Here is a 26,412-nt window from a genome sequence, read left to right as displayed (position 1 = left end):
CAGGTTCAGTAGGGCTGTTGTTATCTTTCCTTCTTTTTGCAGTGTCTGGCCGCAGCAGCGCATATGGTGACACCACAGCTGAGGGCCACCCAGCTGGGCCTGGCAGTGTCAGCTCAAGTACTGGTGCTATTAGCACCACTACAGGACAGCAGGAAGGGGATGGCTCAGAAGGAGAAGGGGAAGGGGAAGCTGAGGGAGATGTCCACACAAGCAACAGGTGAGGGGCTTTATTTTCCCATTGAAAGAGTGCAGGGCTGGGGGGGCCTGTCCAGATGCCGCTAACACTGCTTATTCATTCAGAGGCGCTTTGTGCAGAGCATTGTTTGCATGTAACTGGTAAGTGTCCTTATCAGATGCTGCCTGCAAGACTTATGCTTGCAGGGAAGAGCAATCCGAGGTAGTCCAGTAAGTCTAGTGAGCCACTAAAACTTCAACCTGGGGTTGGTAACTTGTGCAGTTCAATGTAGAAATAGCATGAGCCATCTCTACCCAAGTCTGCTGTAACCTGGCTGCAGTTTCTCATTAGTTTTTGCCCCTTCCTGTTTGTAGATACACAGTCACTTGCCCACTGGTGCTGTCCGCAGATTAGAATGGATTCAGAATATGTGTTCTGAGTCAGTTTCTCCCAGCCACTACTTGTGCTGGGAAAGCAACTGTGCTTTGAGTCCAGAGAAGTAATCGAATTTTTCCTTGACGCCACAGTTGGTTGGGTTTTGGGTTTTGGGGGGGTTTTTGCCTTTGACCTTACTTGTCTGTCACTGGTCTCTCTTGCTTTCCTGGATCATCTCTACTAATTTCCTTACCTCAGACTGGTGAGGGAGGCATTGATTCCTGCTCTGAGGTTTTGCTGATGTGTTAGGGTTTGCTATTTGTAATGCTTTGGAGTCTTATGTTTATTGTAGGATGTCTAAAGGGCCTCAGATCTGAATCCTGATTTCTTTCCAGGCTGCACATGGTCCGTTTGATGCTGTTGGAGAGACTGCTGCAAAACCTCCCCCAGCTGCGCAACGTCGGAGGAGTCCGTGCCATTCCTTACATGCAGGTAGCTTACAAAGGAACCAGACAAGGGATCCTGTCGTCTGGCACCTACCACAGACATATCTAACACCTTTTCCCACACAAATTGATTTTGCATGGATCTTTTCCGATGCAACCAAATTACACCGCATGATCCCTTCCAGCGAGAGGCAAAGACCCTTTAAATGGTTCAGTCTCACAGATGACCTTCCAGGCCCTTTAGTTTCTGCTAGATGTAAACTCATAAAGATGCCATTACCTTTTCTGAGAGAGTGACATTTTTGTTTTCTTATACGCACAGCTAAATCCTAGGAGGTTCTGGTGACAGTGCCAAATGTTGTAATGTTCAGGTGTGATGGCTGAGGTAGAACTCAGGCAAGAATGAATCTGAATCTGACATTCTTCTGTGGGGTTTAGTCCCTTGCTCTCACCTGTGACCGTAGAATCCTGATGTTTCCAACTCCCTAATTTCTGATTCCAGGTTATTTTGATGCTCACAACAGACCTAGATGGAGATGATGAGAAGGACAAGGGTGCTTTGGATAATCTTCTGTCCCAGCTCATTGCAGAACTGTGCATGGACAAGAAGGTAATGTGTAGTGCAGACAAATACTTGGAGCTTGTTAGAATTTGTAGCTTAGGCCCTTTCCATTAAGAGAGAGCTGAGGAAGAGCAGTTTGATTGTCTAGACCATGTATTTCACTTGCTTTGCTTCATAAATGCTAACTGAGTAGAGTTCCCACATGGTTCTAATGCCAGCAAGTCAGTGTGCAGTGTAGTTACAGAGTTTTACTTCACTCAAACCTTTAGAACTGGCCTTCTCAATGACATGATGCATTCTGGCTTATTCGGATTACCTGTGTCCTTTGGGGTCTGTGCTGCCATCAGTGCTTAGGAGACTTGCACCGTTAATGTCTGTCACTGCTACAGCTTCATTTGCAAACAGTTTCCCTGATCTTAGATTGGAATTTCTCCGTGGAGCTTCATAAGTGACTGGTCTCTTCCCCTTGCAGGACGTGTCCAAGAAGAATGAACGCTCTCCCGTGAACGAAGTTCATTTGGTAGTAATGAGGTTGCTTAGTGTGTTCATGTCCAGGACCAAGTCAGGATCTAAATCTTCCATATGCGAGGTATGAGCTCTGATTGTGTTTGCTGGGGGCTTTGACACGTGGGATCGCAGTTCATCGCCAGGCAGAGGTGGGCTGGGGAATACTCCTTGGAATAGATATCATAGGACTGAAGGAAAGTAGAAGTGATTTTTGGGGAGTCTGTAAGACAAGAAAACCATGCTAGAACTGTGAAGGCAAAACAGGCAGGGCAAGAAAGCTACAGTAACTTCTCTGTCAGTTTGTGGGTTAAGCCCCATTCTGATCTGGGGCGAGACAACAGATAATGGTGTTTTTTAAAATTGTCCAGAAGTTTTCCTTAAACCACGTCAGTGCTGAAGGGGTTAAAGAGGATTGGTAATGTGATTATTGGAAAGTAATATGCTGCTGTGTCAACCTAAAAGTCGCTAAGAGGATTCCTTAGATATTTGTTGCTAAAAGGTACAGTAATAAGGCATAAAAAGCAGTATGTGTGGTGGGAAGGAGATTAATAAAAAAAAGCATAGAGGTTAAAAAATTTAGTCTGAACTGCATCAAATTTTAATGAGCTTATAAGCTGTGGGGTTTGTTTGGATTTACAGGGCTGCTTTAATAGTTTTATTTACAGTAGCTTTTTCTCCAGCCTTTGTTAGTCACTTGAGCTTCCCACCGAAATCAAAGCCCGTCGTCTTGCAGAATGCAGGTGGAGCAGTACCTGGGTGGAGCAGCATCTCTGAGCGGCATCCCCCCCCACCCCCCAGCTGGCCCAATCCCAGATCAACAAATAGAAATCCCAACTTTAAAAAAAAAAAAAAAAAGGAAAAAAAAGACTAGCCGTCTAATCCGTAGCACAGTGGCCTCTGGCACATGTGTCGAGGGGAGATTAGACTTAAGAGGAGATTTTATTTGTTTTTCTTTACTAAGCGCTTGTTCAAAAGAGCCTCCAAATATTTCAGTTGATTTTTCTTGAAAAACCTCAAACAAACTCCAAACTTGAAAGCTGCCTGTAAAGTTTCATCAGAAATCTGCCCCCTTCCTTGCAGAGTTTGCAAGTGCCTGCCTGGCATTAGTGGCTTTCTGTGTTCTGTGGAAATTGCTGGTTCTTCAGAGTTTGAGTAACATTTTTTTCCACCTCCCTTCTCAGTCCTCTTCCCTCATCTCAAGTGCTACTGCGGCGGCATTGCTGAGCTCTGGTGCTGTTGACTATTGCCTGCACGTGCTGAAGTCTCTCCTGGAGTACTGGAAAAGCCAGCAGAATGATGAGGAGCCTGTAGCCACCAGTCAGCTGCTGAAACCCCACACCACCTCTTCCCCTCCTGACATGAGCCCCTTTTTCCTCCGTCAGTATGTGAAGGTGAGTTGCACCCCGCACCAGTCGCATCCCCATGTAACTTCTCTTGGCCAAAACACAATAGCATCATCCTGTGTGCACCTCCTCTAAGTTAACACTCCCTCTCTTCAGTTGTGGAGCTCAATAGGCACCTCGGGGAATGCTTCGTGTTCTTTGACAGCAGAGCCCTGCTTGTCACGTCTGTTGATGAGCTCCCTATGTCAGGCAGTTCTGTGAAGCTGCTGTCATTGTTTCTTGTTGAAATGTTAATCTTCCTGAAGGGAAGCTACTCACTCCATGGGGGTGACTCCTTCTGCTTGGCATGCAAAATCCACAAACCACTGCTGCTTATTATGGCAAGAACGCCTTGCAGCTCTTGATGGGGATTTCCACTCTAAATCCAAGGCTTGTTCAACCACCATGGTGTCTTTATTCTAAGGTTCCACTTGTGTCAGAGCTTTGATTTTTGTGCACAGGTGCAGTAAAATAAGCCATGTTAAATGTTAGGAATGCTTTCTAAGGTGAAGGATAACATGTCAAAACACTTTCAGGGTAAGGAGACTTACTGCACCACAACCGCTACCTTTCAGTCAGCTCCCCTTGGGGGTTTGCTAGCTTTGTGTTCATCTGTCAGTCAAGGGTTTTCATTCTAGTCATGAAGGAGCAAGTGAGAATAAGATTCAATAGTAACAGATTAATCTGACTAGTAAATGAGCAGTCCATCATCTCTCATCTCCCCTTCCTTCCTAAGCAGGGAATGTTTGGGGTTTAAGCTGCATTTTCCAAGATAACCCACTGTGTGTCCTTGCTTTCAGGGTCACGCTGCAGATGTTTTTGAGGCCTATACTCAGCTGCTGACCGAGATGGTGCTGCGTTTACCCTATCAGATCAAGAAGATTGCTGACACCAACTCACGCATCCCACCGCCCATCTTTGATCATTCTTGGTTCTACTTCCTATCTGAGGTAGGTGAAGAACATGTCGCACTTCTGGAGATGGATGTAGGGTTTCTGGGTAGTAAGAGAAGAAAATGAGTATGTGATCCTTCCTCAGCATGACTGATCTGGCAACCTTCTTCCACCCTGCCCTGCAGAGAGGGTTAGCTCCCTGGCATTACATGCATCTGTATAAAACGGATGTCTATGGAAGCGCATGCTTCAAGGATTGGGTTGCCATTGCTAGCCATAGTTCAACATCAAATCAAGAGTCTTCAGATAGATAGTAGTGCAACTTGGAGCTCCATTGTAGTATTTTATTGACATCCTTTAGGACAAATCATGGTTTTGGGGAAAAATATTTTTCACTTCTCTCATGCCTATTTCTGTCACAACCCAAAATGTAGCTGTTAATTCAGGGGAAGGACTTTGGTCCCATTGTGGTTTACGCAGTTATGCTATGGAGGCGTATAGCTCCATAGTCTGTATCCTTGGTACTACACAGCACTGTTTTGTGTGTAGTCTTTCTTCTGTCAGCTGCGAAAGTGTGATGGTATGTCGTTGGGTTCTTACAAGCTGAACCACTCTTTAAAGCCTCTCTAGTTCACAGTTTTTCTGTGGAAATAGCATAGTTCAGGTTACCTCATCTCACCGTGAGATTCTTTGATTACTGTGAATGGCCTAGGTCAACTGCTATTGATATCATAGCATTGATGTCAAGCTTTGCTTTATCTAGTACCTGATGATCCAACAGACTCCATTCGTACGCCGCCAAGTCCGCAAGCTTCTGCTCTTCATCTGCGGCTCAAAGGAGAAGTACCGCCAGCTCCGGGACCTGCACACCTTGGATTCTCATGTCCGCGGAATTAAAAAACTCCTGGAAGAACAAGGCATTTACCTTCGGGCAAGTGTGGTCACTGCAAGCTCAGGCTCTGCTCTCCAGTATGATACACTAATCAGCTTGGTAAGGAGAAGTGTGTTATAGTGGACAGAGTGTATATGTGTGTGTCATGAATAAGGCGTATTGTGTTTAAAGAAGGTGACATTAGAAGAGTTGACTTACATGCCATGCTGCCCTGCCTTTCAGATGGAACACTTGAAGGCTTGTGCGGAGATTGCCACACAGCGAACAGTGAACTGGCAGAAATTCTGCATTAAAGATGACTGTAAGTTATCTCCCTGACAATAGTTCAGGCCTTCATAATATGCTTTAGTTTTTTCCAAGGCATCTCAGATCTATAAGAGCTTCTGCATATGAAGTTTAGCACAGAGGAGGAAGAAGGCATTGAGATAAAAGCATGGAGTGGCCATGCGTTTATTCTTTTGCTAATTATCAGTATTCAGTGGGTTCAGTTCAGTGAGTAGAGAAGTTAAAAAGGGAGAAGAGGGGCAGTGAGGATGGCACATTGGGCTGGGAACTGAGATACCTGCCTTCCCTTACTGGCATTGCAGTCTTGGGCAAACAGATTCTTTGCCACACGGTCTAATCCAACAAGCAGCGCAGTGCCATCTCGCAGGGTAATTTTTTTATGGTTCTCCTTATTTATACTTAAAACTTCTCCTTCCTCCACAGCCGTACTCTATTTTCTCCTTCAAGTCAGTTTCCTGGTAGATGAAGGAGTGTCACCAGTTCTCCTGCAGCTCCTGTCTTGTGCTCTTTGTGGCAGCAAAGTGCTGTCTGTGGCCTCATCCTCTGGATCTAGCACCTCTTCCACCTCTGCTCCAGCAGCCTCTGGCTCTGGGCAGCCAGCAACACAGAGTAAATCCTCCACCAAAAAGAGCAAAAAGGAAGAAAAGGAGAAAGAGCGAGAGGGTATGCTGCATGCTGTTAGCCTGTCTGGGATTCTGCCTGTCCGAGAAGTAGAATGTATTCCTCCCCAGATGGATTTCTTGTTCCATCTAATCAGTGTGCTGCTTATGGCAATTAACGCCATTCACCTTGAACACGAGTGGCTCTAGGCCAGTGACCCAAGAAATACTTCACGGATAGTTATGTTGTTGGTTCATTGTTGGTTAGAGAGAGTCAAAAGCAGCACCTGTTTCCTTAAAAGCCGTGCTAGAATTAATCTGAAGTGCGTAGGACATCACAAGCCCTGAATAAGGCTCTCCAACTTGCCTGGGCCTTTAATTCTGATACAGGCTGTCCCTGCAGGTTCCTTACCCAGCATTAGTGGATGTTGAATCAGCTGTTGGGGGATGTATCCCCAAAACCCAGTCAGCTTCCTCTGCTCTTAAGTGTCTGCACTTAACTGTGCTACCACTCCATCCTTCCAAGGTTTATTATATGAGCTGGTGTCTGCCTCAACACTTGGCTTGTACGTAGGAAATAGCATGTTTAAAACTTCCTGTCAGTCCTGAAGTCTTGGTCCTCAATCTCCACAATGCACTCTAGAGCTCCACATCAAATTATCACCTAAGGAGCTTCCCACACTGCAGGCTCCCATGTGGTAAGGAAAGCCTTTAGGTGATCTGTTTCAGCAAGAGGAAGAGCTGATGTTCACTACCAGAGAGCCTGATGCATTTCTAGGAACCCCTCCCCGGCAAGCCGTTCAGAGATTGGCTGGCTTGGTTTAATTTTAGGCTGTCATTCAGCGTGGATCCCAGACCAGAAACCTGTTTGCTTTCTTGCGGACACTTGCAATACATAGAATTGCTGTCCATGGTTGCTCCAGTCTCTCCTGCCATGCCCCCTAAGCAGGCACTGTGGCACATTTGCACTGCATTCATTCCACCTGGTTTTTTGCCCTCTTCTGACTTCTCTCTCATGCTGTTTTCCAGGTGAGAGTTCTGGCAGCCAAGAGGATCAGCTGTGCACGGCTCTGGTGAACCAGCTGAACAAATTTGCCGATAAGGAAACGCTTATTCAGTTCCTGCGCTGCTTCTTGCTGGAGTCCAACTCTTCCTCTGTGCGGTGGCAGGCCCACTGTCTGGCACTCCACATCTACAGGTGAGTGCTGAACCTAAACCTCTTCTCAGAGTTGGGTCCTTTGTGACAGATGGGTTGTAGGGTGTGTAAAGACGCAGAAACCCATTACAGTGCTGAGTGCCAGCAAGCCACAAGTACCAGGCAAAGAGCACTGTTCTGATGCAAGAATCCACAGAAAAAGATGCCCCGAGGACAAAGTCCTTGTTAATCTGAAAGTGCCACGTATGAAAGCCTCTCTGTGCTTGGGGTGTGTTCAGGTCTTTCAGCTGATACGATTGTCTCAAGGACCAAGCTTCTAACATTTTGAAGTGACCTGTTCTTGTTGCTTAATCACTGCTGGTCAGTCCCCATATTAGTCCAAAGGGAAGACTGCGTTTCCAGTTTGCTGAGCCTGTGAACTGGAATTCGTGAGAGGTTAACTTTCTTTTCTCCAGGCGAGTGCAAATGAGCATTTCAAGCGCTACATGTGGTCACTTTGGGATAGGCCAGAACTAAGCAGGATGAACTTCTTCAACTTCCTGGACAATTTAGTCGTTGCATGACTGTTAAGCACCTACTAGATGGATTTAATTAGAGAGAAGAGAGGATGTTAAGCTGCAGTCAGTATCTTTCTGTATTAAAGCTCATCAGGGACTAGACTGACCATATAAGAACTCTATGCATGAAAAACAATTTAGGATTGGAGATCCATACACTAAATTAATTTGTAATCTGTCCATCAGGAACTCTAACAAGTCTCAGCAAGAACTGCTCTTAGATCTCATGTGGTCAGTATGGCCAGAACTTCCCGCATATGGGCGGAAGGCTGCCCAATTTGTGGATCTGCTGGGCTATTTTTCTCTGAAGACGCAACAGACTGAGAAGAAGGTAGGTGGTTTTGCTCTGGAAGAGCTAAGGTAAAGTCGCATCCTCTGTTCCACGCACTGCTAAGTAGTCTTCCCTTCTTGTGGGATAAGGGTATCAATCCGCTTATGGTTGAACTGGTTAAAATTTCCCTTCAAATCATTTTTCAATCAGAAATTATCTGTTCGAGGTTTTTTTTTTCTTCTTTAATCCTGTATGACCACTACCTTGAAGCAAAACGAGGGGGGAATGTAGTATGTTTTCTGAGGTATAGGTGGTTAGCCATGTAGGTCTAAGGACGTAGGCAGACCAGGTTCTTTGGGTAAATCTGATATATTTTATTAGACCAACTCAAATACTTGGAAAAAATCTTCTTTGTAAGCTTTTGGGTACAGATACCCTTCGTCAGGCTTGAGGAAGCATCTGCAGTTGGTCTGTACTCTCCAGTTGCTGATGCTTCCTCAGCCTGATGAAAGGTGTCTGTACACAAAAGCTTGCAAAGAAGAATTTTTCCAACTATTTGGGCTGGTCTAATAATATATGCCTCAGAAAACATGCATCTTTTATTGTGAAAGCAGCATATTTAGATGCTCTGATAATTGCACATGTACAAGAGATGATACCACCAACGCTGGGCAGTAACCTCATTTGTTAGTCAGGGTTTGCAGATTGTTCCTGCAGTCAAGGTCTAATTTTAGGTTCAGTGAAAATCCTGATCTGTGATTTTTAACCACTCAGCTTCTTGCGTGTATGGAGCTTGCATCTTCTGGGTATCTGGAAGGTCACAGGGTTGAAGTCTGTGTGTCTTGTTGTGCTGTTGCAATCAAAAAATTGTAAGTGCAGAAAAGAGGATTAGGTTATTACTTGCCTGAGTGGCTTTTTTTTAAAACCGTTTCAGCTGAAGGAATACTCCCAGAAGGCCGTCGAGATTCTCCGAACCCAGAACCACATCCTTACCAACCATCCTAACTCCAACATTTACAAGTGAGTCCCTCCTCCCTTTCTTTCAGTACACCAAGGGAATTTCTCAGTAGACCAGCTGCAGTCTCCAGGGAACACAATTCCTTTGTTAACACAGGCAACAAGATCCCTGCCAAAATCACGTGCTTGCTGCAGTTAGCATTAAGAAAATAGTCAGCCCCCTCCTTTGATCACTTGATGGAGAGTACTGTTACACAGTGGTAGCAGTAATTGGTTGTAATGTTAGGGATGCCTAGAAGGTAAACTGCTGTGGGACAGTTGGGAGCACAGTGAGGTGAGTATGTTTGCTTACCTAAGCAGGAAAAGCAGGTATCAGTCGTAAGTTTGTAACTTCACTGAACTCTTTCCCATTGCAGACACTTTCTCACGTGGTCATGCATGTATCAATGGAACCTTTAATTGTACTTCCAAGTTACCCAGTTACTTTTCTATTTGCATGCTATTTATTTCTTTTTATGGTTGATAAAACCTGCTTTGATTGTCTGTAAGATGTGTTAAAATAGAGCCAGTGACAGCCCCCTCTCCTCCCCTACCGTGTTTTCTCACTCTAGCACACTGTCTGGCCTGGTGGAGTTCGATGGCTATTACCTGGAGAGTGATCCTTGCCTAGTCTGCAATAACCCAGAAGTGCCATTTTGTGTAAGTGATCATCTCTTCTGATTTGGCTCTTTGGAGTAGGGTGATCCCAGCCACTATACGTCAGTTTAACTTCTCCTGTTTTTACATTAGCGGATGTGTGGTTGTTATTAACTGAAGATTTTAATATAATTTGTCTGTCTTCTTCCAGTACATCAAGCTTTCCTCCATCAAGGTAGACACCCGCTACACCACCACCCAGCAGGTCGTGAAGCTAATTGGCAGCCACACCATCAGCAAAGTGACGGTGAAGATAGGAGATCTAAAACGCACCAAAATGGTCCGGACAATCAACCTCTATTACAATAACAGGACAGTGCAGGCCATAGTGGAATTGAAAAACAAGTATGTACTACTCAGCTTTGGAATAGGGTTAGGCTCTTTCTTTGGTAGAATACCAGTTTACTGGGGAGGTGGTTTGTTATATAGGATACAACTCTTTCCTGGAGTACAGGAGTTGATTTTACCTTCCAACTCCTGAAGAGAGGCACAGACTTCTACTTGGTAGAACTCACTGGTCCCTTTTGGGGGAATCATTACAGACTTCAGCTGTAAAATTCCTTCGTCATTTGATCCCAGAGGGGCAAGCCACTTGGCATGGAGAGAGCTTTACCTGGGACAGTATAATGTGAACTGGAAATAAAAATGGAGGTGATGTTGTGCAATAGTTTCCTATTGAGGATCTGGTTATAAACCAAGCAGATGAGTTGTGTGACCTCACTCTTAAAAAATGAGGTTGTCTACTTCAAACTAAATTCCCCTGAGTTTTCCTTTGGATTTTTAAGTTAAGAATTGTCTCATTAATGCAGAGTGGTCTGTAGATGATCCAGCAATTTGTTCATTCCTGCCTATACAGCATATAAAATAACAGTTTTAAGAATGTAGTTAGCCTTGCATTTCAGGTGCCTTATACATCCCACAGCTGAGGTGGCAGCAAGAATATGTCCTTGAGTTGGCCTACAGAGAATCCTCTCTTAGCTCCTCTGTATTGATAGTAATTACTGATCCGTCTGAGGAATGCAAAACGCACTGGTGTCTCTGATTAAGGTCTTGATCCTTGTCTGTGTCTCCAAACAGCTTCCACAAAGCAGTCTATTATCCTACATCTATTGTTGTGTTATGTAACTTTGCCATCTGCTTGTCTTGGATTTGGATCTTGTCACTAAGTTGCTGGCCCCGTAATCGTCTGTCTATGAGCTGTGGAACAATACATTCAGCTTTAACTTTAATTGCCTAGCTTGTTTTCAGATGAGTGGGTTGAACAGGGTATCAGCTTGGCTGCATTGTTTCTTGCTTTACCATCCCTTGGAGAATAACACTCTCAAAGTAGAGAATATCGCCATCTTCTTCTACCTTAGTAACACATTGAGCCTCTACCAGGACCTATTTTCAATCCAAATTGCCAGTCTGAATTATACCTCTAAAAATTGCATTAGCAAATAAATGTCTTGCTGACCCAGCAGATGATTTACTGGACTTTTTTTTTTTTTGGAGACCAGTATGACCAACCTCTGCCACATAATGGAAGCTTGTTATTTAGGTTTTCCACAGGCATCCAGAAGTATCGACCCCTGCCCCCCACCCCCCCACCAGCATCACTTAGTTAAACAGAGCCAGACCACGAGGGAGGAGGAGGTACTTGTTTTACAAGGGGTGGGACTGAGAAGCCAAGCATCTTGTCCAGATCTGCACAAGTCAGTAGTAGAGCCAAAAATAGAAATTGGATCATTTAACTTGCAAATAACTGTTTTAACCACTCAAAATGCTCCTTTTCAGTGTTTTATTCAATTGAGAGCCACTATATACCTCCCTTCTTTCTTCTTGAGATGTTCTCACCAGAATCAAATCATTTTGGCTTAGGAATTAATCTATCCCTGCTGCTTATTGCTTATTTGAAGTTCTAATCCTCTGTGACATCACGAGTGGCTGCGGTGAAGCGGATTATGATGTCACAAAGAGAGGATTCTGACTTCAGGTTGGGAATAAACGGTAGGAGCAGATGAGATCTTTAGAAATAAATATCCTGTTTTCATGCAAATGCCTTTGCTAATAAAAAATAGAGGTGAAAATCCCTAGAAAATATCTGTAGAATTAAAGTTTTTCCATGAGGCATCAACAGCTCTTTAATCCTAAACAGTCTCTCTATGAAGAGGATAACAGCTTAAAATGTATTTCTGGCTACATATCATGTCAATACAGAAGCTAAGGAAATGAATCCTAGAACTGCTCTCCATTCATCCCGTGCAAAGTAGATTTTGAGCTGAGACGGTTGCGTTTGGCTTGTGTGGGGGCAGGAGGTGACTTTTTGGTAAATGAGTGTTTCTCTCTTTCCCAGACCTGCTCGTTGGCACAAAGCCAAAAAAGTCCAGCTCACCCCAGGGCAGACGGAAGTGAAGATTGATTTGCCCCTGCCCATTGTGGCTTCAAACCTAATGATTGAATTTGCAGATTTCTATGAGAATTACCAGGCCTCCACAGAAACCCTTCAGTGCCCTCGCTGCAGTGCGTCCGTCCCAGCCAACCCTGGCGTGTGTGGGAACTGTGGCGAGAACGTGTACCAGTGTCATAAGTGCAGGTGGGTCTAAATCTGTATGATCACGCTGTATTTTCTCCCAGAAAACCTCTGCCTCATTCAGTGCACAAGGTGGACAGTGCTTGCCAAATGAGCAGCTAATTGGTATTTTTTTAGTTTTTTCTCTTTTAACAAATAAAGCCTTGGACCCACACCCTCAATGTCTACCTTTCTAAGTTGGTGCTATACACACAATTCCCTCATCCTTTTCATTCTCATGTCTCTCCAGTACAACCCCTGCGCCCCCCATCACCTTGTTTTCCCAGTCTTCCTGCCCACCCAGTCCCAGACTCCTTCCAAATCCTGAACAGTCTATGATGCTTTACAGATCTTTTACTGTGACCATGTTAGCATGCATACTGAAATGCCTCCACCTCCAGTATAGAAATATGACAGCAATATAACATCATAGTTTCACTACACTAGACTACAGATAAGAATTACCCAGGCTGCCTGAAAATAGAGGGGAGAGTTTGTTTTTTTTTTTTACTTACTCCAAACAGCTCCTGAAAAATGAAAATGGACGACCTGGCCCACCATCTAATAGTGGCGCCATCCTTGAATTTGTTCCATCGGGAAGTACACAAGCTACAAAGCACCTCTCCGAGTGGGTGCACGTCACCTGGTATTCTTTATGAGCTAGTTATGGTCCTTCTTCCAGAAGTAACCCCAGGTGTGTTATTCCAGGAAGCAGTTAATATGCTTCCAGGTAGATTTTTGTGAAGCTTCTCAAAAGCAGTTTGGCAGGTTAGGTATATTAGTATCTCTTTCTCTCATTTGTACATGTGATTTGTGTGTGCGCACATGTGAATTATAGTCTTACCTACTATCATCCACAACCATCTTTGCTCTGTCTTTCAGATCCATTAATTATGATGAGAAAGATCCTTTCCTGTGCAACGCCTGTGGGTTCTGTAAATACGCTCGCTTTGACTTCATGCTGTATGCCAAGCCTTGCTGCGCGGTGGATCCAATAGAGAATGAAGAGGATCGGAAGAAGGTGAGACTAGAACAAGTAGCAGAATTTACCAGTAAATACAGTCTCTTTTAACCTTGTCTATAATAAAGGCACATTGGAGGTCATCTTCCAGCTGGAAGCTTTGTGGTGGCAATGTGCTTGGTCCCTGGGAGGGGAGGGAAAGTGTCTCATGTGCCACCTTATTCTCCCTGGTTAAGGCAGAGAGTCGCATTAACTGACCTGTAGTATATTTGCTTTGGCACTGACCTTTGTGCCAGGCCCCCTTTCCATTCCTCATCCCTTTAGCAGAAATCAAGTGCAGTCATTTACTTACTGGTTTAGACAAGATGTCCCACTGGAACTCTTTCCAAGAGCAGCACTCTTATTTTCTTGGTAAGCAGCCTGTACAGTGCAATACCTCTTCAACTCTGTGGTGAGAGTGGGGTTTGGTTGTGTTTATTATTTGTACTACCATAATGCCTCTATCACGGACCAGTCTCACTGCATTAGACTGTACAACCCCAGGACAAGACTGCCCATACTCCAGAGGGCTTGCAGTCCTAGATATAAGAGGAGACAGCAAATATGGGGAGATGGAGCTTTGGGGAGATGTAGCAAGAGGCTACTGGGCAGCTTGAATAGGCAGTGATCTCTGTACAGCAACAGACTAATTTTTTTAAGGTTTTGGACATTGCAGGGCAAGGGGAAAGTGTGAAGAAGAATTTTTTAGATCATTTTACAGATGGTTATGTTGATCTCCAGAGAAGCGCAATGGGGCAGCATGGGGGGGAAATACAAACAATAACGGACTCCCTTTTTGCTGTCCACATCTACAGATCAGGTTAATTTAAGGTAGATGTTACGTGCTTTATCTGATGTGTGGCCATGGTGACTTCTAGGAACCGCTGTACCCAAAGGCTTGCAGCTCACAGTCCCACTGAGCAGAAGGCAGAAAAGTAAAGGCTGGATCAGCAGCTGAATCTGCTGAAGCGTGTCACGCTGTTCAGAGGCTGAGTTTAAAGCTTGTATGAACACAAGAGACATTAGTTTTCTCCTTTTTGTTTTCAGGCAGTAACGAATATTAACACTCTTCTGGACAAGGCTGACAGAGTGTATCATCAGCTAATGGGACACCGACCACAGCTGGAAAACCTGCTGTGTAAAGTGAATGAAGCAGCACCTGAAAAGCCACAGGTAACAAGGGATAGACAAATCACAATATGGACTTCAGCCAGGACCAGAGTTGGACGAGATTGGTCATACTGTCACAAACCGGAAATTGCTAGCATTTCTTTTGGGGTTGTGGTGGGGGGGAGCGAAGTGAATGATTTTCTGCTAGTGTCACCGTTGTGTTATGTGAAGCTGTAAGCATTGCTCTTCAGGGACCAGTATCCTTTATCCTCTTCTGGAACGGAAACTGTCAGTACCGTTTCAGGTTCTAGCCTTATATCCAAGGCAGCTTTTCAAGCCAGCTGCAGATCTGTAAGCTGGCCAGTATTGCATTATATAATCTACAGGTGCAGAAGAGTCTCCACTGCTTTCCGTAATGTAATTATGCTGTTAACTTATCTGTTTTGGAGAATCTTCCTTTTGTTTTGTTAGAGAATTAGTAAGCTAAAAGCTGGCAGAAAGACTCGTTTCACACAGACTTCCAGTAGCAAAGAGCTTTTGTTTGCAGAGCTCCCCGGTGTGACTTCTTGCAGATCAAATTTTTGCTGGTTTTCTCCTGTCTCAGGATGAGTCTGGTAGCAGCGGAGGGATCAGCTCTACCTCAGCTAGTGTGAATAGATACATCCTTCAGCTAGCCCAGGAGTACTGTGGTGACTGCAAAAACTCTTTTGAGGAGCTCTCCAAGATCATCCAGGTATGTGTATTCTCTTCGTTGGGCAAACTGGCCTAAATTGTTTCAAATGGTAATTATCAGAAGTGCAAAGCAAGCTGTGGCCATTCTAACAAATAGTAGTAATAAGCTCTCATTAGAGGAGATATAACAGCTAGGTTTTAGATAACTCATTCAAGCGATCCTTTCTGAACCTTTGGCTACTACTGCTAGTTCTTGGATACTGGTAACTATCCCTTTTCCAGTAACCATTGCATGTTGTTCTCTGCTGGTTAGAGGGAACTTGGAGTCAGGCCAAGATTATTTAATGGTCTTCCCAGCTCAGCTACTGATACGTTTCAGCTTTGGGAAGATCGCTTCACTTACCCGCTTTTCCCGTTTGTTAAATGGAGGTGAATAACTAACTACTTTGTGAGGGTGGGTGGGAAATTCATTAATAACTCTACAAAGGTCTGTCAACACCTTTGAGTTGAAAAAGGCTGTATCTAAAATATACAGTCACAATGGAGAGTCTTGAGACCTTGATTAAGTTCAGAAATCATGTAGTCATTCTCCCTTTTCCTTTCACCATTTTGCATTCGAGTCCATTGAAATACAACCCACAAAGTTTAGTGTATTTACATCAAACTTCCCCAAGTTCAAAATGGTTAAACTGTCCATGGCTTTCATTTCTTCTCTTTTTGTATATCTGCAGAAAGTTTTTGCTTCGAGAAAAGAGCTCTTGGAATACGATCTCCAGCAGAGAGAGGCAGCAACCAAGTCATCCCGAACCACTGTTCAGCCCACGTTTACCGCCAGCCAGTATCGAGCGCTGTCCGTCTTGGGCTGTGGTCATACATCTTCAACAAAATGCTACGGCTGTGCTTCGGCCGTCACTGAGCACTGCATCACCTTGCTCCGTGCTCTGGCAACCAACTCTGCCATTCGGCACATTCTTGTGTCCCAGGGCCTTATCCGGGAGCTATTTGACTACAATTTACGTCGTGGAGCTGCCACGATGAGAGAGGAAGTCCGTCAGCTCATGTGCCTTCTAACCAGGTTGGTCCTGGCTCTGAAAATTGCCTGTGGGTGTTTCAGACCAATTGTTTCCAATTGCATTGAGGTACTAACAGCTAGCGGACACATGATGCTGTTACTCTGGAGTACTTTAGTCCATAGTAGCTCTGCAAGCCTTGTGCACAAAGTAACCCGTAGTGTTACCTACTGATCACTAGGCAGGGTAGAGTTGGTTTGCACTCAGTATACAGCTGATAGGGGTAGCAAACATCCAACATCATACACTGGAGTAACTTTTTCTGGAATAAATATACTTCTTTCTCAGAAATAACTGTACACCAACGAACAGCATTGGCTCTGCAGTATGCACTGCATGTGTTGTGTGTCTACTTTACTTTCTCTCTGAAGTAAGTTGAGAATTGAGTAAAGGTGCCATCTAGCTAGATCCATGGAACGTAATTTGAAGTTGCCACATGACTGATGATAATGCTTATTGTAGTAGATAACCCACTTCTAGCCCAAGACGTGAGTTCTCCCACTGCAGTGATCATGTTAGTTTATTCCCTTTGTACATATATTAGCACTATACATAAAGGAGGTGTTCAGATGAAAATATTCTCTACAGCCACTGTTTCAAAGAGACGTGTCTATATTTTGTATTGCTGTGCTGCAGAAAGCTGTATACTAGTGGTGGTGTTAGTGTTAAGATACTTCCTCATGTTACAGGACTGTTTCTAGTAAAATCATCAGGGAGTGGGAAGCAGACCTTCCAAGTTCAATTCCTGACACTTACATCGACCTCACATTTTCAAGCACTTTATAGAGCGAGCTTGTGGTGCTTTCAGTTACTCTGTGCCTGTGTACGCTTCCACACTTCCTTTTGAAGTTCTGCTTGCTCAGCACTTCATAGATTCATATATGTGAGATGTTATTTCTTCTCTGTACTGATCAAGTGCCAAGGCTTTAAGAGGTTACCACGCAAGAGGGAGTTTATAAAGGGCTCTTTTATGTCAGGAAAATGCTAGTTCCACCAAATCGCTGTAGATTTCAGATGAACCAAACCAAAATGAGATATTTGGCATACTGGTGAAATCGCTATAAGCAGTGACTAATAGTACTTCCTTTGGTTCTGGAATTAGAGACAATCCCGAGGCCACACAACAAATGAATGACCTAATCATTGGGAAGGTGTCTGCTGCTCTGAAAGGACATTGGGCAAACCCAGATCTGGTAAGAAACCCTGATGTTTTAGTATTTCTCTTTTCCTTCTTATCCCTCCCAAGCTGCTTTGTGGGGTTCCAGCATCTGCTTCATGTAAAGTAATGTCCCCAGCCAGCCCACAGTCACGAGTGTCTTGTGTCCCCTGGCAAGAATTATGGTAGAAACCTGGAGTCAAACATAGCATGATATATATGATGGTAAATGAGTTTCCTCAAACGGTTTTGCTGAGACATATCCATTCTCTCTTGTAGCATTCCTGATTATTCATTCCTGTGCCCCCCTCAAGCAGGTTGCCACTCACCCCATATAGAGACGTTGAGCTGAGATGATTGTATTGCTAAATATGACGTGGCACGAATGACACTGTCCCGTCACTGAAACTTGCTAAAACTTAGCTTGTTCTTTTGGTGCAGGCTAGCAGCCTCCAGTATGAAATGCTGCTGCTGACCGATTCCATCTCGAAGGAAGACAGCTGCTGGGAGCTGCGATTGCGTTGTGGTAAGTGCAGATACTCATTTAGGAGTTCAAACAAAATTGCTCTGTTAAGGTCTGCATGGATAGGAGAGAGCGGTGACCAAGATCAGCCATCCCAGCACAGATAGCTGGCGTGTAAGGCAAAGGGGCTATCAGCAAGTTTCATCAGGGCAGTATCTCAGCATAGCAGACAGGCTGTGCGAGGAAGGAGGGAAGGAAGTAGAATCATCTCCCTTATGGGAAGGATTATTTTATCATGTGCGACTTCAGGAGAGTATAGTGGGTTGGCTCAAGAGGGAAGGATCTTGCCTGGGATTACCTGGCCCATCGGTGGAGTGGACAGCCAGAGGGGGCTACCTCACCCATGGGTTCCTACCTTGACTGCAGATACTTCAGCACTGTTAATCCCTCTGTCCTTTCAGCTCTCAGCCTCTTCTTGATGGCAGTAAACATTAAGACTCCAGTAGTAGTTGAGAACATCACCCTCATGTGCCTGCGAATTCTGCAAAAACTGATCAAACCTCCTGCTCCAACCAGCAAGAAAAACAAGGTACCTCCCTTAACACTACAAAGCACAGGCAGAGAGACACCTGGCTGAGTAAAATCTTGACGTGCACTATTCCAGCGACACCATGGGTCATGGATTCCTGCTCCTGTTCACTGTTGATGTAGAAGCGCCAGACCCAAGAGCTGGAATCTAGTGGCAAATCTTTGAAGAACAAGATCTACAGATAAATTGATTACTGTTTTGTATTGTTCTTAGTGGTTCAGATCATTAATCCAAACACTTTCCACTTTCTCCATCAAAGACATATTAAGATCTGTAGAAAGAGGGCTCTTGAGACAATAACTCTGATACTTCAGATAGGTTCTTGGAGGGCTTTTACCAGCTCCTCTGAAGCAAGTACACCCATTGATATTTTTTTTTTTTTCCATGTAGTGCTGTACATCAGTCTCATGGGCATGGAGTAAAGTATGTACACTACTAATGCAGTGTCTTGCAGTGAAGCAGAGTGATCTGGCCATATAAAACTGAACCAAACTGTGCTTGTCCAGACACAGAGAGCTGTATTCACCTTTCCAGTGTACAGGCCAGGTGGGAGATTCTGCTGCAGAAGCAGTTTGTCCTGGGAGGGACTGTGGTGCAGGCTGGAGCCCCGTGAGTAGTTTGCCGTAAGGAAGAACTTGAGGCTGTCACGATCCACGATTCTCCCTTTGTTTCCTAGGATGTGCCTGTCAATACTCTCACCACCGTTAAACCTTACAGCAATGAAATCCATGCACAGGCTCAGCTGTGGCTCAAGAGGGACCCAAAGGCATCATATGAAGCTTGGAAAAAATGCCTCCCTGCTAGAGGTAGGATCGTGTCTGTTAGTTCATCTTTGCACAGTTTAACTGCATTTGGGGGGTGGGGGGTGATGGTTGTCTGTGTCCATATTTGAATAGTAACCTTGCTGGCTGGTCTGAAAATTGCTACCAGTCTTCTGTATTCCCCTCACAGCTGATCTCTGTGCTTCAGCTGTACAACGATTAGCATCCTCCAGGGCAGTAGCACTTGCATGCTAGATTCAACCCTGTTGATGCAGGAGTTTTTTATGGACTAAAACCTTAGAAGTGTCTGATGTGAACAAAGGGAGCACAGCGCTAGGAGGAGCCCAGGCCTCCTGAGTTCTTTCTGGCTCTATTGACTCAGATTGAGACCTTGGGCAAGGCACTTGATCCTTTTCTGTCTAACCCCATTTTAAGGTGCAGAGGATACCAGCTCCTTTCCAAGGTTGTTATTAGGAATAATCATCTATAGCATTAATTTTGAAAGCCCCCTGCCTGGGTATCCAAGTTGCAATGTTAAGCCACTGAAATGAAACAGTTCCCAGTCTATCAATGTAATAGTTACCAATGTGAAGCAATTACTGCAGGGACCATCGATAGTTCCTTAGAGTTGTGTTAATGTTTTAGGTATAGAGGCAAATGGGAAATCTCCCAGCAGAACAGAGCTGCACCAGCTCTACTTGTCCGAAAAGTACATCTGGAAATGGAAACAGTTCATGAGTCGCCGTGGGAAGAGAACCTGCCCTCTGGATCTCAAGCTGGGGCACAACAACTGGCTGCGACAGGTGAAAGCGCTTGGAGGGAGAAGGTGTGGGGGATGCCCCGTGCCCAGTGTGAGAGCGGTGGGGTGTGCCGACTGCTTAGCCACTGCAGAGCTGCCAGTTAAGTCACCAACTGGTTGCATTTCAATTCTCCTGCTGTAGGTACTGTTTACTCCTGCAACCCAAGCTGCAAGGCAGGCTGCATGCACTATTGTAGAAGCTCTGGCCACCATTCCCAGTCGGAAACAGCAGGTCCTTGATCTCCTTACCAGGTATCTCATAAGACACAGCTCCTGTGCATCACCTGTCTGTATTGACCCCTGATTCCTGCTAGAATCGCTCTGTGTTCCTCTAAAAGCGCTGCCCTGGTCTCTAGAGCTTAGTCCCCTGTAGAAGATTAAGGTTTTGCAAGTACAGTACTTTAGTAGTGCTGGGGGGGAGGGAGGGAGGGATGGAAAACGTGCATGAGACAGGGGCTGTTCTTCATGTTTCCACACTGTCCTTAAATCCTGGATGCTTGTTCTCATTAAACAGTTCCCTACTTCTGCTTGTTTCCCTGTGGTAGCTACTTGGATGAGCTGAGTATTGCTGGGGAGTGTGCTGCTGAGTACCTGGGTCTGTATCAGAAGCTCATCAAGCCTGCACACTGGAAGGTCTACCTTGCAGCAAGAGGGGTTCTGCCCTACATTGGTAACCTCATCACAAAGGTATGTGTGTGCAATAGGGAGCAAAATAGTACTAGGAAGCAAGCACCCTGTCAGTCTGCTCACCCAGTGCCTGCATGCTGAAGGCTGTGCTGCCCGACTCAGGGAACCAGTCCTCGCTGTGGGATTTTTGAGGTGACTGCTTCCACCTATGAGCGGAAATGACTCCATCTGTCTTATCTCTGGCTGCGCCATGCCATGATGCAAGCTGCCCATTTCTCTTGTGTAACTGCTCCATGGGCAGCTATGCCAAGAAATGAGAACATCTGATACGTGGACTTGGCAGGAGCTTTGCACCAAGCACTGCGCCAGCTGCCAGGCTGGGCTCAGAGGGCAAATACTGATGACAGGGAAGGATTAGGGCTGCTTCCATTCCTCGAGCGTGACTCGCAGGCTGTTGGAGGGGCGGTGCTTGCTGTTACTGTCTTCCAGTATGTGGGTTTCAGCAGCTTGATACTTAAGGGTAGCAGAGGGGAAACCCAACCCTGGCCCCAGGCAATCCACATGGGGGGATAAAGAGTTTGAACTGAACCCTGCAGCAGGGCACCTGAACATTACTGGACTAGCAATATACCTGACCATGGGCAATACACACATCAGGTACAATGCCAATACCAGCATTTCAGGTCCTAGGGGGGACTGTCAGGGATAGGATTGACATATAGAGGATAGGAATGTGGAAGACCTAAGGAATACACCTTGGGCACCAACAGGCAGATTTTTTCCCCCACCTTTGTACTGCAGTTCTGGCTTTTATGTAGCCAGCTTTAGCTCTCTGCAATGCCTGTTAGTAATTTGGTGATCTCACAGCAGCCAGACTCTCTTTTGGGTCTGCTGGGCATTGATCAGCCAGTCGTTCCTCGCACCGCAAGTATGCTTTGCTGCTTGGCCATCCTGATGGGGTTTGTTCATGTTTTTAGGAAATTGCCCGTTTACTTGCCCTGGAAGAAGCCACTCTCAGCACTGACCTGCAGCAGGGGTACGCCTTGAAGAGCCTCACAGGTACCTACTGCCTTCCCATATTGATTGCATGTTATAATTAGAGGTGTGCCTCCCTGGTCTTGGTGTATGGTGTACAGCAGCCTATGGCTCAGTGTCAAACTGCCCCCACCACGGGTGCAAGCAGCAGTAAAGTTGTTTGCTGAGTATCATCAGAGCTGGCTTTAACACGAGAAAGAAGGGCAGCAGCCCTTGTGCAGGGTTTTTTTAATGTGGCAATTTGCACATTTGAGTGCTTGCTCACACACGCACACGATTGGGTAAGTCACAGACTGGGCACTAGGAGTCTCTGCAGGCTGGTTCATTCTGATGTTCCTTTTGCAGTGCAGTTACACATTTGTTCTCTCCCCTTCATGTAGGGCTCCTCTCTTCCTTCGTGGAGGTGGAGTCTATCAAACGGCACTTCAAAAGCCGGCTGGTGGGCACGGTGTTGAATGGCTACCTATGCCTGAGAAAGCTGGTGGTGCAGAGAACGAAGCTGATTGATGAGACCCAGGATATGCTGCTGGAGATGTTGGAAGATATGACAACAGGTAGAGCCAGCTGGCTTCCAGGAAGCTTGATTCTAGGTCAGCTGAGATAGCAAGATGCACATTGCAGCCCCATCAGCACAGTTTCTGACGGACCATTACAGGGTTTCTCATGGTTTTGTCGACAGTGTCATTTTAGAGTTAAGAAATGATCATCGTGCAGCACTTCAAGTCTGGTGTGAAGTGTCATTGCCTAGGGCTGAGAAGCACTAATGCAAGACAGTGGCTTTTTCACACACTTCCCCTCATTGTATGACAGACTTTGCAAGCAGAGCTCTCTAACAATTTCCTTGTGGTCAGGGTGCAGCAGAAGAAATGCCTGGATTTTGAGTTAATTGGTTTCCAGGAATGTCAAGTCTTGTTATGAAAAGATTGCTTTTCTGAAGTGGTGCCACTATCCCCTCTCTTGTGTTAGATAGGTGCCACTTTTCAGGAGAGAGGAGCACAGCCGGGTAGTATCCTGCTTGCTACAAGAGGGTTGCTTGGGTAAAAGCAGAGATCAATGGAAAAACTCAGCCCTGCGCTTCCCTAGCTACCCTGTTCTCTTTACAGGCACAGAATCTGAAACGAAAGCCTTCATGGCAGTGTGCATCGAAACCGCTAAACGTTACAGCCTTGATGACTACAGGACTCCTGTCTTCATATTTGAGAGACTTTGCAGTATTATCTACCCTGTAAGTAGCAGACACACATGCAGTCATATGCAGGTCTTGTGTATATCCTGGAATGAGATACACTTGTTAAAGCAAAGTAGCTTTCACTGCAGCAGAACAGACCCAAAACCATGCAATGCACGGTGAGGTTGGTTTGATGCCAGCCACGTAGAGTTGTACTGATATGCAGTCCCCTTCCTCGACCGCGATACCACAGCAGAGACTGTGCACTTTTCTGATGCAGATAAAACGTCTCTGTGCTCTATTTAATGTGCACTTGCTCTGCTTGCAGGATGTGATCTGTTCTTATCAGATCTCCTAAGTCAGAAACAGTGTTCAGCAGTGGGAGACTTATTGAATGACATAACTGTCGCCTTTAGTGAAAAATTTGCTAGCTATGTGGCATGAAGAGGAGAGGGAAAAGGTGGTTGGGGAAATTTTCACCCACTCGCCCTCTGTCGTTGCTCTACAGGAAGAGAACGAAGTGACAGAGTTCTTTGTGACGCTGGAGAAGGATCCCCAGCAGGAAGACTTCTTGCAGGGCAGGATGCCAGGGAACCCCTACAGCAGTAATGAGCCTGGCATTGGGCCGCTCATGAGAGACATCAAGAACAAAATCTGTCAAGATTGTGACCTGGTGGCTTTGTTGGAGGATGACAGTGGAATGGAGGTGAGCAGGCACAGCTTCGGTTCTCCCGCAGGGAATGTGATGACCCCTGCGATGTTGTGAACTTGTGCTTAGATTTCTTTTCTCCTTCCTTTCAGCTTCTGGTGAACAATAAGATCATCAGCTTGGATCTACCAGTTGCTGAGGTCTACAAGAAGGTCTGGTGTCCCACTAATGAGGTATGTGCGTGCAGCCCCACATCGCTTAATGCCAGACAGGCTCAGCATTTGTCTTTGAAGCCTGAAGGCTTGGGATTGCTACATGCACCCACTTTTGGACTGAAAAAAACACTTTCTGCTGCTCAGCTTTGTGGTATGGGTGACCCAAATGCATGTGCCACTGACCCGGTCTTAATGGAGTGTGCCTGTTGCACCTAAACATCTGTAGGAATCGTAGCCGACTCCTCAGGCTTCTTACCCTCTTGAGAAACCACTGCATTTAGTGTCACTGCCTTTCAATGCTCATTTCACACTCCATCTGCACATGGCAACATGATATATGTGTACAGCCGGGGGACCCCAGATTGCCCCATCAATCTGCATTTCAAAGACCAGCCTAAAATGTCTGTGCAGAAAGAGCATCTGACACCACTCCATATTATTTTGCACTGCTATAGTGCCTTTCATTCAAAGACCTCCAAGAGCTTGACAGGCATTAATCCTCACAACTTGCCGTTAGCTGGAGGTATTGCCCCATTTTTTAGATGAGGAAACAGACACAGCGAGCTGAAGGGACTTGCCCATGGTGTCACAGCAGGCTCATTCCAGAGGTGGGAATAAAATCCAGAATGACTGCCTCCGGTATTGTGCGCTCTATATCCACTAAATTAAGCTCCTACTAAAAAGGAAGCTGTCAGAATAAATCTCCCCCATTTAAAATGTGTTTTCCCAGCCCTGCTAGCACTAATAGCGCTGGAGATTATGAAAGCGGACTGAATTTGTAAAATCTCGGTTTATATGCTTTGCTTGTTCCTAGTTTATTCATTTGCATTTTGCTTCTGGTGGACTGAAGACCCCAATGCCTACTTTCACCTGGAGGTTCCCACTCACCAGCTCAATGGTGTTTGGGGTTCGCTACTCTGGGGAGGGTTTGACTTTCGTTGAGCTGTCATGTTTGGAAGCATTGCTTCTGATACCAAACCTTTGCTGCAAAATCAAGTCCAAAGAGAGTCGATAGTGAGCTTTTTCTTTCTCACTAAGAAACAAGGCCAGGGTTGGGGGGTGGGGAACTGCAGTCTGCTCCTTCTGGTAAATCCCAATTTGAACGTGCTGTCAAGAAAAGCAAACCCGAATATTGCACTTGCAAGGTGGCGGAGTAGTCGGTGTATTGCTTTCCCAAGATGCCCTGCTGTATGTGAAAGGCTGAGTTTGTTCAGCATTACTGTCACCAAACAGCTTTCATCTGTCTTCCTTTGTGTGCATCTCTCCAAAGCACTTCTGGAGCTCCCTCTCGAGTTCCCTAGGAAATAGACAGGCTCACAAGAAGCTAACCTCAGGCCTGGTTTTGTTTCCCTTGTCTCTTTCACCGGCTTTTTTTTTTTGTTCATCTGCCATTTTACCAGGGCCCCTGCGGTGTTAATTGCTGGTCTCTAGCATGGCCTTTGAGCAGATCTTCCCCCAGGGCTTTCCCTGTGCTTATGTACTTGCTCTGACATTAAGCACTGCTTATTCCACATCAGGCTTAGCGTGCTCTCTGACAGGTTTTCTCTCTCGAGGTCTCCTGCTCCCAAATCTGGGATTTTTCTTTTCTGCTTTTTATTCAGACCTTTGGATTAAAATGGGAAGTTCAGTGATCGACAAACAGTGTTCTGGGATAGAAACGCATCTGCAAGCCAACCCGGCCCCCTCTCTGCAGCTAGTCCTTGATTATGGTGGAATCTTCCTAATAATACTACTCTCCTTTAGTAAAAGCACATTGAACTGCTGCTTACTTTTCTCTCCTTCATTTTGCATTATCAGGAGTTGTCTGTTTAAAAGCCTCTCTCCTTGCCTGAGGTTTCGGGTAGACTTCCTCATCTCTTCTTGGGCTGTGGGTTACGCCAAGGAGAGATTGATTATAGAGAAGCTGCCTGCACTATAGACTTACACATTATGCTTCCAGGTGATGGGGCTTATTGAATACCCCAGTTCGGTTTCTCACTAAAGAAATCAGTCAGAGGGGAGGCTTAGTAGTAAAGAGCTGTTAATTAGACATACAGCTTGATAATGGGGCAATGTTAGGGAAGCGACTAGAGTAATTGATGGTTTACTGAGGTTTTAGCAGCATGTGGTTTTATAATAGTTTCTAGCGTCTCTAAAGAAAGAGGAGAAGTGAGCAGTGGCAGGGATGCCCCACATAGCTGTTCTGTGCTGGGTGAAAGAAAACGGATGCTTAAACGCCCGTAATCCCCTCTAAAGAGAATGTGGTGGGACCGCTGTGCTTTTTCAGACACCAGCACAGGAGACATGACATTGTCTAATTCTCTTCCTTAGGGGGAGCCAATGAGGATCATTTACCGCATGCGAGGGTTGCTAGGAGATGCGACTGAAGAATTCATCGAGTCTCTGGACTCCACTACAGGTAAAACCTGGGATTGGATATGGAGCCCAGGGTTTGCTCCAGAGAGCGTGGCACCATTAACCTGGCAGCATTGAGTTCATAGTTGATTGATATCTCTTTTGCTATAGTTACCTGCTTCACTGAGAGCAGATGACCAGTCTGATGACAGCTCTGTAGCCTGTACTGTAAATCTAGGCACTAACATGACCCTTATCCTCGTACTGCCTGTCACTTCACAAACAGTAAATGAATTTATCTTTGCAGTCCTCTTATGAGGACGATGCTAGCCCACCTCACAATGCAGATGGTGGGGAACAGAGGAGCAGAGAAACAAAGCAAGATCTTTTGTGGACTCTGCAGCCTGTTTTGGATGCAATCAGTTCTGTGTCCTGTCCAGTGCTTTAAGAAAAGCATCCC

The 26,412-nt window shown here is 45.4% G+C and overlaps 1 protein-coding gene across 9 annotated transcripts in view; it reads left to right on the top strand.

Annotated features, from left to right (window-relative positions):
- The window catches only part of UBR4 (ubiquitin protein ligase E3 component n-recognin 4), a 101,452-nt gene that overhangs the window by 56,541 nt on the left and 18,499 nt on the right, over positions 1-26,412 (top strand). For all 9 annotated transcript variants that reach the window (XM_025213129.1, XM_025213126.1, XM_025213123.1 and 6 more), the window contains 32 exons: positions 43-217; positions 946-1,042; positions 1,499-1,606; positions 2,031-2,147; positions 3,247-3,456; positions 4,248-4,397; positions 5,104-5,331; positions 5,455-5,533; positions 5,941-6,180; positions 7,146-7,314; positions 8,016-8,160; positions 9,035-9,120; positions 9,669-9,756; positions 9,905-10,098; positions 12,089-12,328; positions 13,187-13,325; positions 14,352-14,477; positions 15,019-15,147; positions 15,818-16,161; positions 17,259-17,349; positions 17,754-17,838; positions 18,237-18,364; positions 19,041-19,170; positions 19,771-19,928; positions 20,067-20,176; positions 20,470-20,611; positions 21,529-21,610; positions 21,967-22,140; positions 22,690-22,811; positions 23,263-23,460; positions 23,556-23,636; positions 25,929-26,016. In XM_025213129.1, the coding sequence (XP_025068914.1) occupies positions 43-217; positions 946-1,042; positions 1,499-1,606; positions 2,031-2,147; positions 3,247-3,456; positions 4,248-4,397; positions 5,104-5,331; positions 5,455-5,533; positions 5,941-6,180; positions 7,146-7,314; positions 8,016-8,160; positions 9,035-9,120; positions 9,669-9,756; positions 9,905-10,098; positions 12,089-12,328; positions 13,187-13,325; positions 14,352-14,477; positions 15,019-15,147; positions 15,818-16,161; positions 17,259-17,349; positions 17,754-17,838; positions 18,237-18,364; positions 19,041-19,170; positions 19,771-19,928; positions 20,067-20,176; positions 20,470-20,611; positions 21,529-21,610; positions 21,967-22,140; positions 22,690-22,811; positions 23,263-23,460; positions 23,556-23,636; positions 25,929-26,016 (4,653 nt within the window). The remainder of the gene's footprint in view (positions 1-42; positions 218-945; positions 1,043-1,498; positions 1,607-2,030; positions 2,148-3,246; positions 3,457-4,247; positions 4,398-5,103; positions 5,332-5,454; positions 5,534-5,940; positions 6,181-7,145; positions 7,315-8,015; positions 8,161-9,034; positions 9,121-9,668; positions 9,757-9,904; positions 10,099-12,088; positions 12,329-13,186; positions 13,326-14,351; positions 14,478-15,018; positions 15,148-15,817; positions 16,162-17,258; positions 17,350-17,753; positions 17,839-18,236; positions 18,365-19,040; positions 19,171-19,770; positions 19,929-20,066; positions 20,177-20,469; positions 20,612-21,528; positions 21,611-21,966; positions 22,141-22,689; positions 22,812-23,262; positions 23,461-23,555; positions 23,637-25,928; positions 26,017-26,412) is intronic.

The sequence above is a fragment of the Alligator sinensis genome, unplaced genomic scaffold (genome assembly GCF_000455745.1).
Source record: "Alligator sinensis unplaced genomic scaffold, ASM45574v1 scaffold1719_1, whole genome shotgun sequence".
NCBI classification, from domain to species: Eukaryota; Metazoa; Chordata; order Crocodylia; family Alligatoridae; genus Alligator; species Alligator sinensis.
Note: the sequence above shows the minus strand (reverse complement) of the source record. Positions and strands in the feature narration are given on the sequence as shown.